The sequence below is a fragment of the Buceros rhinoceros genome, unplaced genomic scaffold (assembly GCF_000710305.1).
Source record: "Buceros rhinoceros silvestris isolate BGI_N320 unplaced genomic scaffold, ASM71030v1 scaffold19260, whole genome shotgun sequence".
Lineage (NCBI taxonomy): Eukaryota > Metazoa > Chordata > Aves > Bucerotiformes > Bucerotidae > Buceros > Buceros rhinoceros.
In genome coordinates this window covers 1-10,963 of record NW_010390405.1, presented here as the reverse complement: position 1 = coordinate 10,963, position 10,963 = coordinate 1, and the positions used below count along the sequence as shown (strand labels likewise).

The 10,963-nt window shown below is 38.9% G+C and overlaps 1 protein-coding gene across 2 annotated transcripts in view; it reads left to right on the top strand.

Moving 5' to 3' along the window:
• The window catches only part of CCBL2 (cysteine conjugate-beta lyase 2), a 17,633-nt gene extending 10,620 nt beyond the window's left edge, over window positions 1–7,013 (top strand). The window contains exons 7-14 of one of the 2 annotated variants that reach the window (XM_010137796.1): window positions 1–73; window positions 164–284; window positions 1,579–1,655; window positions 2,517–2,606; window positions 3,240–3,426; window positions 4,794–4,867; window positions 5,302–5,388; window positions 6,735–7,013. The exon at window positions 1–73 is cut by the window's left edge and continues 27 nt beyond it. In XM_010137796.1, the coding sequence (XP_010136098.1) occupies window positions 1–73; window positions 164–284; window positions 1,579–1,655; window positions 2,517–2,606; window positions 3,240–3,426; window positions 4,794–4,867; window positions 5,302–5,388; window positions 6,735–6,797 (772 nt within the window). In that variant the 3' untranslated portion in view covers window positions 6,798–7,013. The remainder of the gene's footprint in view (window positions 74–163; window positions 285–1,578; window positions 1,656–2,516; window positions 2,607–3,239; window positions 3,427–4,793; window positions 4,868–5,301; window positions 5,389–6,734) is intronic. The other variant, XM_010137804.1, reaches the window with a different exon arrangement.
• The last annotated feature ends 3,950 nt before the right edge of the window (window positions 7,014–10,963 follow it).

Genomic DNA, 10,963 nt, shown 5'->3' with positions numbered 1-10,963 from the left:
TGAACTTGCAAATAAATTTAATTCCAAAACAAAAGCAATTATTCTGAATACTCCGCACAACCCTATAGGCAAGGTAAGAGTCTCGCTTTAACACTACTGTAATTTCAGAGTATGCCTTAAATACTATGATTAATGCATTGTCCCTTACTTTCTTGTATGCCAGGTGTTTACTAGAGGAGAGCTCCAAGTAATAGCTGATCTCTGTATTAAACATGATACCCTGTGCATCAGCGATGAGGTGTATGAATGGCTGGTATATAAAGGAAATAAACACATTAAAATAGGTACTGATTTTTTGTGGCATCTTAGAAGTGGTTGTGGAATGATGTTGTAAACTTGCCTCTCAAAGATAACGGTTGCTGGAAGGAGCTCAAACTTCAAGCTTTGACTGTTTTAGACTCGAAGGAGGAGAGCCCCTCCCTTTTCTGAAAAGTATTTTAAAGAATAATTTCCCATTAGAATTTGCAGAAGTTCTTAAGTGAGTTTGGAACAGGTATCAATAGAAACCAGGGAGACCGATGCTCATAAATCAGTTATAGTAGCTGAATAAGGATGGGATAGTTAGATTTTGTGGCTAATTGAGCTACAATTATTTTTGCTCCACTACTTACGAAGTATAAAGGTTAGTGTGGAGATAGTACATGAACACTGTTCCTTCACATGGGAGAGACAGTGTTAAATAATGGACATTGAATTAAACTGAGTTGCTGCGTGGGCAGTGTGAAAGCATGCCCAAGTCTCAACGAGCTGAGTGCCATCCCAGGTAACAGGCTTGTTATATGTGTCTCAGACTTAAGGGTGTGTCAATTTATCTATTTCTGTTGAAAATGAAAAGTTAAAGGGTCCAAAGAGAGCTCCTCTGAAGCAGCATACGGAAAAAAATTTGCAAACTGCAGGAAGAGACGTTTGCTTTGTCATTTGCTTTGAAGGAAAGAAAGGATTTTGGTCTCCTAGCAGATACAAAGACAGAGACAGGCCACCATGCATCCCTTAATCCTTGTAGACATCCTTAGCGAGTTGCTATTGTCAGACTGTCCCAGCCCTGCTCACATTATTTACTCACTCTGCTAGTTTTCTGATTCTTATGGAGTTTGTTCCTGGTTAGAAGTCTTAACAGTTCTTTTCTTTTTTGATGTGTAAGACGTCTGAACTGAACAATTCTATTAAAATTGCTTGCAGTGCCTGAGCTAATGTTGTATGTGGTGCTGTTTATTATCGGGTATCAGAAAAATGCTGTCTTGAGATGAATGGATAGTCCCTTCTCAGATCCTATCTTTCTTATGAATAATTATGCATTTTAGCTGAGAATAACTAACATGAGAGGCACAATTTGTGGAAACTACATTTTCTCCCTCTTCTTCTATTAATCCTTACCTTCCTTTTATGCCAAAAAGCATTGGCCCATATATTCTTTCTCACTTGTTACAGTTGCTGTAATTTGAGAATATTCTCATTGCTTGCTTAATATGCCGCAGTGATATATCAACATACAGCTCTGAGCTAGGGGCAATACAGTTTTTCTGACTACATGCAATATACAAGTGCACCTGTTCCAAATTGATTTTATTTTATATACAGCTACGCTGCCAGGTATGTGGGAAAGAACAATAACTATAGGAAGTGCTGGAAAAACCTATAGTGTAACTGGCTGGAAGGTAAGAAGAATCAATATAAGAGTTCAATTTTATAAATAATGGAAGGCTTTTATTATGCTAAAGAAGTTTGCTTTTATGACCTGTCTCTTGAAAGCTTCTGGCAAATCTCTATGTCACCAAAAAATGAAGATAGCATTCAGTTGGAGCAATTTTCTGTCTTGAACACGGGCATTCTTATTCTCTTCTTGTCTCTTAATAACCTCTGGTGCAGAAACAATACTAAAAAAATAAACACAGTGTTATTTGTTCAAAACCAATTATTGGTGAAAACATAGGTATTATCATATTCTAACTGTCTGGTTTTGTGATGATATTTTCAGATCATGATAATAGTATGTTTTGGAATGCCTTATGTCTGTAAAATATTTAATGATAATATTTTGCCTGACTTTAAAATACATACCAGAAAGTAAACAAATATGTAAACATTTGGCAACTAAATTCTTCTTCATCACCTGTGTTCAAACTGAACTATAACATAATGAACTTTTGGTTTATGCTCAAACCACCTTTGACACAGGAGCTTATGAGATTGAAAGATTCTAAAACAATTAGGAATAAAATTCCTGATAAATAGTCAGCTTGATTTCTAGTGCTTGTTATATGAAGAGTTAAAAGTTTGCTTAGTACCCTTTGAGAGATAGGGATAAGTGAAACTATAACTATTGTCTCAAATCTAGAATTTTTTAATGGCATCATTCAGCAAACTTTGTGTAAACCAGCTCTTAATTCTTTATCAAAACAAATTCACTACCAGTTCTTCAAATGGAAAAACATGAGACGTTGGCAATTTAAATTCTTTGTTATTTTTTAGTAATGCTACTGCTGTAAGTATAACATATGCATGCTTTCTTCCCTTAGCTTGGCTGGTCTATTGGCCCCCAGAACCTGATTAAGCATTTGCAAGTTGTTCACCAAAATACACTGTATACTTGCCCAACTCCATTACAGGTAGGTACAGATGGGGCAGAGGAGGTTACTTTCTAATGTAGCAAAACTGTAGGCCTCACTGTACTAAAACAATAATCAACACCAATGAATTTTTAGTTGTCAAAATATGTATTTGGGGTGCAAGAAGAGGAGACAAATTTGATCAGCTCACCAGACATCCCCCTCAAAAACCAATTAAATCAGTCTTGCAGATTCTTTATTCTTTCACCTATAAACTGCTGCTTCTTGCATAAAACGTGACAAATCTTTGTGGTTTCCTAGCAAATACAATAAAAGTCGTTGCAATGAGGTCTTGTTTTACTAAGCATTATCTTTGTCTACTAGTCTCTCATATTCTGTGATACGTTTTTATCAATAATTTAAACTTAGCTTCAATCCAGATTGTAAATCCTTGTGTCAAGGACTGTAACTGCTGTTACGTGATTAGCGCCTAGCAAATGATTGGGTGCTTTGGGTGTTGCCACAGCGCAAAGCAACAAACAAATTACACACTTAGTCGTAGCTTCTGTAATTTGTATTTGATGATTTGCTTAATGAGGGCCAGAATCGAAGAAAAATCCATGGGATTTCAGTAGGAAGTGTGTGAGTTCACTCAGTGTCCATGAGTTCTTTGAACATTAATTGTGTTTCCAGGAGGCTTTGGCACAAGCATTTTGGTTAGACTATAAACGCATGGATGAACCAGACTGCTATTTTTACTCGCTGTCTCGAGAGCTGGAAAGCAAACGTGATCGGATGGCTCAACTACTTCAAGAAGCTGGACTAAAGCCTGTCATTCCAGATGGAGGATACTTTATGATTGTTGATGTTTCTACATTAAGTTAGTATAAAGTTTATTAAAAGGGGTGTGGAAAGCAAATACTAGAGTTAACCGGAAAATGCAACTTTCATTTTAAACTATAATCTCATTTCATGTTTGCATAACATTGTCAGAAGTAGTAACTGGGACTGAACATTTCTGTTTGACCTTAGTCTGGAATGTAGATTTTATAAGCTTTAGGAAAGTCTTTGTCTGTGATCTTAACTACTGTCCATGTTTTGCAAAGCTTTGGGGAAGTTTTAGGGGGAGGATAAAGGAGGTGGATAAAATATCAAAAGATCTATGATTATGAAAAAGTTTGAGAGCCAAGCACCTGCCATATTATCCTGAGGTTGTACCATTTGTACTTACCACCCCCTCCCCTTTATTTTTTGTTTTTCTTATTCTGAAGTAATACATTGAAGTCTCTTTGAGACATTCTGATTTCTAAACATCATAACATGCCACCAAAATTTACAAAGCCTTTTGGAAATTCAGGTTGTAACTCTGGAGGAAGAATTCCCACAGGCGTACATTTTCTAGTTCCATATTTTTCACTAACTGGTCCTAATGATACTTGTCATTCAAGCAGCTGGTGACAGAAAGTTTTAGATACCCCAGTTTCACAGATGAGAAGACAGCAGTTGCAGTGATTATTGCTGTCCATGCAATAAATACGCTCGTCAGTACGCTCCACAGTCCTGATCCGTCACTAACCCAGACTTGAGGACTTCTTGGAGTGCTGCCTGGCTTTCTTACAAGCTACATGTCTGAATTTGCTTTGAATGGAAAGCAGGTGTTGGTGTATTTTTCTAGCAGAAATTAGAACTATGAAAATATGCTACTCTCTCTGGGAAACTTAGCAGCCGAAACCCAGCTGCAGTACTATCGTGTGGGAAATACTATCTCTACTAGCCTTGTTTTGTTAGCTCTAACCAAAATACCCACCATGTGGAAACTAACCCCTTTTAACCAATTATAGTGCTTTAAGAGATGTGTGCTGTCTGTGTAACAGAGATATTATCCAATCACCATGTAGCTAGTCGAGTGGACAAGAGTCTATAAATTGGGATGTAATGTAAACAATAAACGGGTCTTGCTACACACCGTATTGGCGTTTGAGCGATGTGTCCCAGCTCCGGATACGAGCTCCGTTTCGTGTCGTGACATTTCTGCTAGAAAAACACACCAACAGCAGGTGCTCAGATCCAAATGGAGAGGTTCGATCTGTTGGCCTATTTTAATTGTTATGGCAATTTTTAGTTATATTTTAAACCAGAAAGCTATGGCTTTGTTCTTAAGCATTAACTATAATAACGTGGTGTTAATGAATGCCCTCCCAATGGAGTCTAGGAAATCTTACAACATGTTCGTTTTAATTTTTTTAGATGTGGATCTTTCTGATGTAGATGAGAAACAACCTTATGATTATAAATTTGTCAAATGGATGATAACGTCTAAGGTAAGGTGTCTTAGTCATACTCTAGTTTTAGAAATGCTTTTCCACTGAAAAGAAGAGCAGTGCAACTGCACTTATGAAATAATGCAGTAGAGATATTCCATTCAAAATATTATTTGGTGTTTATAGTAACTGCTGATAATGATGTGACTAAAATACTGCTAAATATGCTGAAAATGTACCCTGCAGCTTTGTGTTGCGTTCCAGCACTTTTCTTTCAACATGCTTAAATGTGAGTTGTACAAAAGAACCTTTGAAATGTTTTGCCTAGGAAAGGTAATTTGAATTTAGTTAAGCCTGGCTAGAGCATAGAAATCTGAACGTTGTTTTCCCCTCACATCTTGGGAGGGAGAGCTCTAGAAATGGAAGCATGCTTAAAACAAATTTTTGTATACATATATATATTAAGCAAATAATATTTCTGTTTCATGTTTCAGAAGCTATCAGCAATTCCTCTTTCAGCATTCTGTAGTTCTGAGATGAAAAGACAATTTGAAAAATACATACGTTTTTGCTTCATTAAGGTAAATTTGTGTCTTGGGAAGACTTCTAAAAATCAATTCAGTACAGAAATCTGCAAGAAACTGATGGTTACATTTTGCCCACAATCTCCTAAGTTGGATTGTTCTAGGAACAGAAATTTAGCTGGTGTAAAATTCAGCACAAAGTAACTTCAGCTGTCTTTTAAACCATTTAAACCATAAATATGGGTGGTACATAAATGTTAAGAAGGCCAACTGGCAGAAAACAACTGGGTGGGTAGGCCTTTTTTAGCTTAATCTCTTATTTTTAAAAGCATTCTTGGCCAGTTGTGACAGTGAAAATGAATGACACGGGTAGACTCTCACTTACAGTGGATTCAGAAAATAAATATGTATCACAGTGGTGTACCTCATTCAGTTTCCAGTAACAAAACCAGTGGTCACCTTCAAGTTTAGCTCATTTGCCTGGAAATACATTGGGTTTCACATGAGCTCCAAATTACAGAAGGAAACAAAGACACAGGAAGTTCTCTCACGTTTTTTGTGAATTGGTTGACTTCTGTCATTTTGTGAGCCCCTTATTTTCCTATATTCTTCCTGCTGTTGAAGCTGTTCTTGAAAAGACTGAAAGACTTCGGGGACAGGTACATAAGGCTGCAGCCCTACCATGTTTCCCCATTGTTCTGTAACAGAGTCAGCGTACTGGAACATGTGCAACCCCTTAACTGTTCTAGTATAAGGACTGGAGCCTTGTAATGAGGGAGAGTTTCTGCTTGTGTTACTTGGCTCTTTGGGTGAGGTGTAAAGACTACGATGTAAACTGAGCCACTGACAATGGGGATGAAACTTGCTGATTGTCAGTGTGGCTTGCCCAGGATGAACAACACTAATCATGTGGAGTTAAAGACTACTTGTATGACTCACTGGGTTGTAGCCAAGCCACACAACTGGCCCATGGGTAGATTACCCATATTTAGAGGGATTATGTTTAAGGAGTTCACGGCATAACTTGGTTGCATGGAGATTTTAAAATCTCAACTGCACATATAAAGATTACTGGAGACACGCTAGCATAGTTTCCTATAGAGCTGCCAAGTACATCACTGCATAAATGGCAGGCATTTGTATAAGAGATACTGATTTCTTTAAATTCAACAGTATGAATGCTGAGAAAATATGTTATATTTTAAACATACTAATAAATATTTGCAAGGAATAGGCATTGAATTCTTTGCGTAGTCTAGATTTGTAGCTATAGCTATTAGTGAAAACTGGCTGACGGATATTTACAGGATGCGAGTGAAGCTACCAAATATCGATTTGGGATGGTAGAATCATGACTGCTACTCTCTTTTCAAGAAGTAATAATGATATTCCTTGTTTTGCAGAAAGACAGCACGCTAGATGCAGCTGAAGTGATCCTCAAGAACTGGAATAAACAGACAGCCTGATTTTTCTTATTAACTCTCCTATCTGGTATAATTACCTAATAGTAGGATTTACTGCAAATTTAAGAATAAATTAATTAATGCAGTACAGAATTAAGGTGACATTGTAAATAACTTTGTGCTGTCACCTGTTGAGTTGAAACAATGATTTACTGAAATGTGTAATGCAACTCAGAGGTTATTTTCAGTCTTTTCAAAATCATTTACTTTTTTCCTAAAAAATCCCCATGGGTTTCACTTCTTTTACTGAAAGACAGAAGTTTGTAGGACTCTGTGTAAAATAAAGAGATTATATAGGGGTCTTAAAACTTACAAGAAAAAAAGTGAGAGGTGTTTTTGGTATGAGGTAGTATAGGAACTAGGGGCGAGTCGTAAGCATTGTAGTTTGTGAAAACCAAGAGCCAGCAGTGGAGGAAAATTGAGATATGCATCACGTTAGATAATTGCGGTGACTTTCTACGTACATACTTAGCTACCCTCTCCGTGCACAAATTGCATCAGTTTATTTAAAATGATTGAGTTAAGTCAATACACAGTTTATACTCTAGGCAAGAGTGAAAAGTGCTAAGTTACATACTTACTATTTGATTTTTCCACAGAAGTTGTGTGTGCTGTTCTGGAAGCATTCAATCCTCAACAAGAGTGGCATCTGGAATAGGAATTCTGGTTTCTCATGTGTACTTATTTATTACATGGATGAATTCACAAATCAAAATAGAAGACTTTACTCCAGAGGCTCCTTTACAATCAGATGTTCAGTGACATAATTAGTCCTATCATCCTTTTTCTTACCATTTCGCAACACTGGTAACTTCACACCAAGCTCTTTAGATCTAGGAGGGCCATGGAGATGGGCCTAATACTGTCTTATGAAACTCAATTAATTTTGTTTCAATCTCAGTTGATAAAGAATGGTTCAAAATGGTATTCAGGGCTGAAGACAAAATTAAGGAAACTGTAGCAAAATAATCTTTCCATTGTTATGTTTGACTGTTTTTAAAATATGCTGATAACTCACTTGCTAAAGCACCAAATTTGAGGTAGGACACAGAGGTGGCCAGCCTTTACATTGTGTGCAGGTGCAGAGCCTTACTCAAGTGTGCTAGTTTTGGCTGAGATAGAGTTAATTTGCTTCATAGCAGCTGGTGTGGGGCTGTGTCTTGGATTTGTGCTGAAAACAGTGAGATAACACACAGGTTTTAGTTACTGCTGAGGCCTTTTCAAGGCCTTTTCTGCCCCTCCGACTGCTCTGCCTGCTGGTGTGCCGAAAGCAGGGAGGGGCCACTGTTGGGACAGCTGACCCTGACCGACCACAGGGATATTCCATACTGCACAACATCGTGCTCAGCAGTAAAACTAAGGGGAAGGTTGATGGTCATTGCTTGGTGACTGGGTAGCCATGGGTCACTTGCTGGTGAGCCATTGCTTTCATTTGCTTCATTTGTCTTTTGGGGGTTTTAGTTTCCTCTCTCTGATTATTTTTTCCCTCTTCTTACAGTTTTTTAAATTATTATTTCTTTTTGATTATTAAACTGTTTTTATCTCAACCCGTGAGTTTTTTCTTACTTTTACCCTTCCAGTTCTTCCTCCCATCTCACCAGGCAGGGGAAGTGAGCAAGCAGCTGTGTGGTGCTTAGTTGCTGGCTATGGCTAAACCACAACCCTCATGTTACAGGATCCATTCTGTTAGACCTGAGTAGTTTAAATTTCTTTTCCTGTTTTGTCCAGGTGCTGTAATGTGGTAATCTTTTTGTTTCATCAAAGTCACAAGGATGTTTCATAAGATGCAGCACAGAGATTAATATACCAAGCATAATTCAGCTGCTCTGGCTCTGTATGTTTCCTTCATTTGCTGCTTTGAGGCATTTGACATCTGCTATTTTAACAAAAAGACTGTTGGCTAAATCAGCAAACTGTTACAAAGGACCTTCAGACATACAAGTAAGAACCAGTGACTTGTTTTCATTAGTGTACTATTCATTGTGCTTGCAAAGGCATCTGAATATCCCATTGCATTACTGTTGAAATGATGCAAAGCAAGAACTGCAATTTAATTACACATTTTTGTTACTGACAGTAACTAGCATGAGATACTTTGGGTGAAATTTTAAGAAACTCCAGAATGACCACTTAACTAAGTTTTTAAAATAGGATTATTGTTGTAACTGCACTGAAAGAACAGATACAGCTGGGGACGGCTGGGTGAACTTCCTGTTGTTGACAGGGACTGTCAGTAGTGGTATTCCCATCTGTCACATCAACTCTCTTTTTTCCTGCTGCTTGTGGACAAAGTGCTTGAAAAATTGCTACAGACAGGGAATAAAGAAATGCTGAGATATGATCTATCATATTTTTTGCAACGTACCTGAAAATTATTTTTTTTCTGTGGTGGAAATGAAACTCTTCCAATTCCAGTTCATGAGGGTCAGGAGGGACCTGCTGTTAGCAGTGACTGCCAGAAGATCTTTTTCATAGAACAGATTATATGAGAAGCCAGGACAGACCTGGAAAGCTTGATGGGACTGACAGTGCTGATGGGGCACATCCGTTGCAGACACTGCTACATACACATTTCATAGGTTGTGGGGAAACGTGCTATATTCGCATTGACAGTTACAGCGATATTTTTTTTATTACTATTTCATCCTTTGGGTTTATTGAGCTTTTGAGAAAAAGGTCATTGCGAATAGAAAAAGAGAAGCTTTAAATTTGTATCTTAGTATCTGTATCTATCTTTTAGGCTGGGTATCAGCAAAAATTTCTTTACCGAAAGGTTTGTAAAGCATTGGAACAGGCTGCCCAGAGAAGTGGTGGAGTCACCACCCGTGGTGGTATTTAAAAGACACATAGATGTGCTGCTGAGGACCATGGCTTAGGTCTCTTCTCACCAAAACAATTCTGTGACAGTTCAGCTTCCCTTTACTCTAAAAGGTGTGTGTGTATATATATATTTAAATCTAAATAATGTGTTGGCAAGTTTAAACAAGCTCATTTTCAACCAGCACACAACCAGCATTTCAGTCAGCAAAATTGTAGTAATCGTGTGATAATGAATTGGAGTCAATATTAGCAAGTATTAAGAGCAATTTTCAAGCCCGCTGAATTTCCTCCTTTGAACTAGCATATTGGACAATATTCTTGTTATATAGAACCATGGTCTTAAGTGGTGTGACCAGTCCTTTGTATCTGATTTAATAGACAGCCAATTTACAACTGTTAGAGACTTCAGTACTGATCACTTTAAAGCGATGGGATGGCATTTTCCAAACTTTGCAGACCCTCCTGCCCTGTTCATCCCTTTCTCTATCAGTGATGAGAGGCTCATACCAAAGGAATAGGTTTTTTTTTTCCCCCCACTCTTTTACAGCATGGGCTTGAAAAACCTGTTATTGCTGCTCATTTTACCAACTAGTTTTGCATATGGATAATCTCCTGGAGAATTAAAGTCTGGACTGGAGTCCAGTACTGGAGAGCTTTGGTTTTGCAACAGTTCCTGTGGGTTTCTCTGATGTGTACTGCCAAAGTAGGTGTGAGGGAGAGTGACAGAAGAGGAGCAGATCATGTCATGCAGGAATGTTGAGGGTAACATGAGAAACCAACAGGCATGTGTGTGAGGGTGTCTGCGAGTCAGGCAGAGCGTCTGTGCATGGCCTGTTTGCCAGGGGCTTCCAAGACTTACAGCTGGGCTGCCGACTGCCTGTGGGCCCTGCAGAAGGGCCAGGTTTTTCTCATGGTCACGCTGGCCGGTAGCAAACGAGAACAGCTGTAGCAGATGATGCCGGTAAGGAGGAACTAAACTTTTCTTCCTCTTTCTGGGAGCTGGTCTCTGCTTGGCCTTGGTTCCAGGGCCAAGAACATGTTGTGCCCCAGATGCTTGTGTGGAAACTCCAGCAGCTTTGCTTAAACTCGTTTTCTGTGGAATTTTCCTGAACAGGTGGAGTTTGCACAGAAGCAGTTGAACGGGAGGCAGCTCTGCTTTGGCGCAGCAGTGGCAGCGTGGTGACAGCAGGCTGGCAGCGCCCGTTTCTGCAGCAAGGGCTGTCGGCAGGATGTGGCTGTGCTCCTCAAGCTCCTCCCCGGGTGCCGGCTCGCAGCTTGCGAAGGGGGGAGGTTCCAGCTCAGCCTCCCCCGGTGCCGCCGTTTGAAGTGAGGGGGGCTCTCCGAGCCCA